This window comes from Cupressus sempervirens, chromosome 4 (genome assembly GCF_028749045.1).
Source record: "Cupressus sempervirens isolate cs-2001-9-10 chromosome 4, ASM2874904v1, whole genome shotgun sequence".
In the NCBI taxonomy this organism is placed as follows: Eukaryota; Viridiplantae; Streptophyta; class Pinopsida; order Cupressales; family Cupressaceae; genus Cupressus; species Cupressus sempervirens.
In genome coordinates, this window is record NC_143121.1 from 329,588,563 (window position 1) to 329,595,053 (window position 6,491).

General features: G+C 36.7%; 1 protein-coding gene across 1 annotated transcript in view; it reads left to right on the top strand.

The window, feature by feature from the left end:
• The window catches only part of LOC149561363 (glycosyltransferase BC10-like), a 144,817-nt gene extending 140,914 nt beyond the window's left edge, over nt 1–3,903 (top strand). Inside the window, exons 10-11 of the mRNA XM_089825104.1 lie at nt 3,006–3,134; nt 3,325–3,903. Of these exons, the coding sequence (XP_089681230.1) occupies nt 3,006–3,134; nt 3,325–3,342 (147 nt within the window). The 3' untranslated portion in view covers nt 3,343–3,903. The remainder of the gene's footprint in view (nt 1–3,005; nt 3,135–3,324) is intronic.
• The last annotated feature ends 2,588 nt before the right edge of the window (nt 3,904–6,491 follow it).

A 6,491-nucleotide genomic window follows, 5' to 3' on the forward strand; every position in this document is an offset into this window, starting at 1 on the left:
CTCACGGTGAACACATTCCCATCAATGCTGCAACTTCAATGCATATACTGCCTGCAATGTATTTCACTCACTACACACTTAGTTCCAGTTCTGATGACTTGTGTCAGTTCCAAGTTCTACTGCTTCCTGAACTATAGATTCTGCAAGGACCGTGTGCTATTAACAAGTTTGCTCTCTAGGTTTGACCCCAAATAACTAAAGTGAATATTTGCATTACTAGAATTGATTCAATATTATGGAGCTGGGGCTACATCCAGGGTCCTTACACCATTCCAAGGGTTTTCGTCCTTGGGATTGCTAGCCACATTTAAGCAACCAGTGAGAATTGATATTTGAGCTCATAAATTTCTTGTCTTTCTTTCCCAAGGAGTCTCATATTTATAACCTCAAAGTGAGGGAAAAGTGTTGGAATAAGAGATGTGGGATAAAACATTAGTTTCGTCTTCTAGTCACCTAAGTCATGTTATAAAGTACTTTAATACATTAAGTGACGAACTCAAGATAAATCTTCCCTTGTGACTGGCAGGCATCCTTACTGGTAATGTTGTTAATCAATCCGGATGCGGAGATAGATTAACCAGGTGCCAAAGAACTAGTGCGGAGGAAGGGACATGACACCAAACGACATCGGGTTATAGGCATATACCCCATCTTCAACAACAAATGTAGTCTTTAGCTTATCTTCCTCTGCAATGCTAATTTGATTATATTCTGAAAATCCATCCATGAAAGAATATATGTCATGGCCGGCCACTTCCTCTAAGATGCTATTAGTAAAAGGCATGGGGAATGGATCTTTTATGGTTACCGCATTCAAACATCTAAAGTCAACACATATTTGAGTTTGGTTGCCATCCTTCTTCAATGATATGACTATAGGGGATACCCATTCACTTGTTTGTACTTTGAATATTATCCCTACTTCCAAGATTTTTGTGATTTCCTCCTAGACCTTGGTTGCATAGTTTTTATTCATTCAGTTAGGTCGTTTCCGTACTGGTCTTGCTGAAGGTATCAATGGAATCCAATGGACATATAGCTCCTAAGGCACCCCTTTCAAGTCCTTGTATGTCCAAGCAAAGACGTCCTTGTACTCCACAAAGATTCTAAAAGTAGCAGCCTTTAACACTAGGTCCTAGTCATCCCTTATTAGAATCTCCTTGGGTTGATCCTCTTCCCCAGGGTTTATAGTCTGGAGTTTGGCCTCCTTGTATTCTACCTCTTTCTCAAATATGTGTGCTGGTGTCCTGCTAAGGGTTGCCATACCTTCTCTGTATTCTGTATACCCCTGTGGGTACCTTTCCTCAAGTTTTGATTCTTGGATTTGCAACATATTACATTTTGCCTGGAAAACTTCATAGTCTCCCATCTGCCAGTGGAATAATCCATTAAAGGAACTCGTTTCATCTTTTGAGCATTCCATAATTTGAGCTCCCCTTCCTCATCTGGTTCCACCCCTTCATGGTCTTCTCCCTCTGCTTCTGAATTCGATCCCATGTCTTGACTTACCGACTAGTTACTCAGGTCTATGATGTACTTTCTGCCTTTTGACTCAATGGATAGAGTGTTCTGTTTCCAATTATGGGTGGCTTTTGCAGTAACCAGACATCCTTCTCCCAACAACACATTATACCCCATTTTCTCTAGTGTAATAACCGCAAAATCAAGAAAAAATTGTTGTGTACCGATCCCTACCTTTTGTCCCATTAGGGTTCCTATTGGCTTAATTCCGTGTAGATCTGCCCCCACCAGTTGAAATGTAGGTGGCAAGAGTGTGGGTTTTCCTATTGCCTTCCATGTTTCTTCGGATAAGACATTCACACCAGAACCTTTATCAACAATAGTATTCGAGAGTTTATACCCCAATATTTCCATTTCTACTACTGTTGGTGTCCTTCCCATTCCTATAGTGAATAGGGTATTGTTTTTTGTCCCGACCTGCACTTCTCCTTTCTTCTCCTCCTTATAGGGTATCACTCTTAGATTTGCCCCTTGTGTTAATGCTACTTGCCTCACGATATTCGGTACACCCCCATCCATAGTAAGTTTATCTGGCCTTGCCTTCCTTTCCTTTGGCATGTTATCTTGAATGTCTTTTTGTGCTTCATGAAATCTTTCCTTCTCCATAGTGGCATCTGGGTGGACCAGTTTCCTGGCTTGCATCCTTGTGATGGCAAGGATTTCACTTTCTGGTTCTTCAATGTTTAACATGTTCACCCCCTTTTTCTAGGGCAATTTGCATCCTCATGATTGCCCGGTCAACACCATTTACACAACATTCCTCCATCTTGTCCTCCATTTTGACACTTTCGTGCAAAATGTCCCCATTCATTGCACTGCCTATATTGGATCACGAGTATATTATCAATATTCCGAGTGCTTATAGAAAGGTCGGTTAGTTGGGAAGACCAACTGACGCATTCCCTCACTTCCTAACCACCCAACCCACTCAAGCTTATCAAGTGCTAAGTACAATATTACTTTATTCTCTACTGCAGCCTTCCCATGCAACTCCATGGATTGGTTGCCAAAAGCCCAAATTATTTCTCCATAATAATATCTGGTTTATTTACTATGGAGTTGACTCAACTATTTAAAGTTAGTATTCATATAGAACTTCACATATTATGAATGTTGCATCTGCCTATAAATTGAAAGCCTATAATGAAAAGAGTTATTGTGATATCTGCCCTATGATGAATGTTCAGCCGCACTGCTACAAGTAATCAGTTGATATGAAGGAAATAAAGAGATGTCATATCCTTAGTTCTAAACAAAATATGCAGATAGAGTTTTTTAAAATGTTAGATGTCAGGCTTTCAATAATTCATAGGTTACGTGGGTGAATTGTTTTATCTAATACAACTTTGTGGAAGAATAGAAAAAATTCAATTGCAGGTTGTTATTTCTTGGGTTGTGGTCAGGGGAGAGAGGCATATGATATGGGGGTGGCAACCTTTCTCTTGAAAAATGGAAGTTTAATATCAGAGTTATTTGATGTGCAGGGCATTGATCATATATATTATGAGACAGAATATCGAACAGAATGGTGCAGCACCAATGAGAAGTTTTTGCCATGCTTCCTATTTGCAAGGAAATTTTCAAGAGGCGCTGCATTTCGCCTTTTAAACCAGGTGAATAATGATTTCAATGTTACTTTCCTTTTTGATTTAATGTTGAGAATGTTTTTTGGCAGACTAATAGAAAGTAGCCTGTACTATGTAGTATTGTCTTCATTTATTTCCACTGAAATCTAGAATTCACTACTAGGGGATTGTTTCTGTCCACAAGTTTTTAACCATGTTTATATGGAATGCTTTCTAGACATTGCTTGCTACTTAGGAAGAACAAGATGCCAGGGATCAAAGAGGCCATGTGTTTTGGATAACTACACTGGTTGGGAGATCATTGGACAGTCATGAAGGATGATCCTAGAGATCATATAGATATAGTGTAAGATACTAAGAAGAATGAACAAAGAGTTATAGAGGCACGTGTTATTCAAGGCCCAGGCCATATATTAAAAAATTGGCCTGATATGGTATTCAACCAGTGATTTTTCAACATGGGTTGAAAAGCGTAAGCAGATATTTGTGAAGATGCTAACATGGTAGTGATAATGGAAGGAAAAACGAGGAGAAAACAAGCTTTCATACTCGAGGTCTCACACATAATGGAGGGAATGCTGGTGCTCCCTCAAACCCCTTTGTAGGCCTTTTTCTAGCACACCTTTAAAGAAATATGATAAATGTGTGTACAGATAACTTTTCATACAGAAATTTACAATATCTGTACTTCATTTTCATTCTTAATTGTTTCACTGGGAAATGTCATAAGTGCATTTATACCTGATTGCTGCATTATTATTTCCTCAATTTCATTCAAGGAGCTTTTTTCTGCTCATTTGCGGGAGATTTATAGTTGTTTGCTTTGTTTTATGTACCTTAAACTAGCAGTGAATTCTAGACAGAATGTTTAGAATGAAACTTTAGGGCTATAATATGTAGAAATATTATCTGTGAAGCACAGTAGCAAACATAATTTTGAGTATCTTATAGTAAAATTCTTCTAATACTTTCTACCAATTACACTGTCATCATTTTTGTTTAAAGAATGCACATATCTAGATATCTTGAATTTTAGACATATTGGTCAAAACAAAACAAATTATTGTCATGTTGCAGTCTCTATTGGTGCCATAAAGTTAAAAAATAGGTTTCGTACAGAATAATACATATTATAGAGTAATTAACAAGAGAAAGATAGGTAATAAAAATCTTGAATGTTTTAGAAATGCATGTTGCATATGGTAATTAAAATAGTATCTTATATCCTAGGTAACAAAGAAACGGAAATTGATAATAAGACACAGGATCAGTTTTGGAAACCTCATTTTGGCCTCTTTGTACTGTCTAATGGGGATGATGCTACATTATTTACGTGGGTGGCATAGTTGTGATGGCATGAAAGAAAGTAATTGGCAATTGCCTGAGCTATGGATTGCTTTTTTATATAATTAGAGAAAGTAATTGGCAATTGCCTGAGCTCTGGATTGCTTGTTTATAGAATTAGAGTAGTTTTCAATAATTTGGACAAAGTATCATCAAGCAGGGAATGTGGCGGCCCGAGGTTGAGCTCACAACCCACAATTCATACTTACAGCCTAAGTCACAGGATATGCCGAATTTCATCCATGAAGTTCAAATTTTAGCGAATTTTACCCTTTCCAAGTTCTTTTGAATTTAATGATATTTAATATAATATTGTTATTTATAATAATGTTTCTTTTTGTTTTAAATAACATTGAGTTATTTAGTTTAATTTATAGCAATCCCAAACTATCTTGACAATTTTGTGGATATATTACTTATATTTAAAAATAAAAAATTTATGTAAGTTAAATTTAATATCGATTTTTTCTGAATTTTCACCCTTGCCGAATTTCATCCGAAATTTATGATTGACAGACTCGAATTTGAATTCATGTGACTTAGCTTACAACCAAATGGGTGCAACTTCTTCATGCCAGTGAATTTGTAGCCAAACCCGAAACGACACATAATATCGAGCTTTGACAAGCATTGGTAGTTAATTCAAAAGCATCCATCAACTGAACATATCCTTTTCAGTTGTTGTAGGTGGCAATATTGTTGCTGCAAGTGCAACAGACTTCCACAAGATGCTTTTCAATTGTTCTTAAACTAACACTTTATGGGTTCCTCTCTAATGGTTGTAAGCTAAGTCATAGGATACACCGAATTACAATCATGAAGTTCGAATTTCAGCCAATTTATACCCTTTCCGAACTTCATTGGAATTTTATGATATTAAATATAATGTTGTTATTTATAATCATATTATTTTATTTTAAAATAATATTGAGTTGTTTAGTTTAATTATTTAGTGATGTCAAACTATTTTGTCAATTTTCTGGATATATTACTTATATTTAGCTAAGTTATTGATTTGGCCTCTTGGAGGCAAGATGCGGAAGTGGATGCAGATGGGTTTTGGAGGTAGATGGGTGTGTTGTGGGTGCCACCCGAATGCAAATAGATGTTTGTCTCAGGCATCCGGATGGCACCCACAGGGCACCCAAGAGCATCCATAGGCTTCCTCACCCAAAAAAGAAAGACAAACATTTTTTAATACTTTTTAAACATGTGGTGTGGTTCTATTAGGCTTAAATCATGAGTAAAATGAGTAAAATAATTAAATAAATGTAATGAAAGATAAGAGTGATACAATAGATTTGAACAGCAGTGAGACATTGATGCTTCAAAGAAACTCTTTGTGGGTGAAAACTTCAACCAAATAATACTATATGCCGAGTGTTAAAAAATGGCTTACAAAATTGATTCCACGGCTCCCTTTGAATTGCAATAGGTTTCTTTTGGGCTGCTGTCTAGGGGTTTTGCATCTCAACAAAATACTTGAAAGAAACAATGTAGATCATCTTTTGATCTTGAAGGTAAGAATACAAGACTAAAATTACTTATCTGATTTTTTTCACACACCACACACACCCGTGCGCACGCACGCACGCACGCATGTCCATACACATCTGCATCTCCCAAAACCAATTATTTTGCATCTCGTACCCACTTCGGAATCCGCATCCGAATTGGTAACTTAGGTATTTAGAAATTTTCCAAATTTTTACCCTTGCAGAATTTCATCTAAGTTTTATGATGGACAAACTTGAATTCAAATTCAAACCTTGTGACTTAGTTTGCGAGTGAAAATGCATCAAAATGCCTTTCCCACACACAATCTTTTAACCAAGCAATAGTTCTTTTGCTAGAACCTTCTAAGATGCTGAGGCACACAGAGCTCTTGGTTTTGTTCATTCACAAAACTACTCAGTTGACAAACATTGAGAAAGGGCATTTGCATTGCAATATGAGGAACACAAGTAAAATTTACATTGAACCGTTCTTGTTACAATAGTACAAGTGAGAAAGTGAGTTACCTTTTTTTTCACTATGATT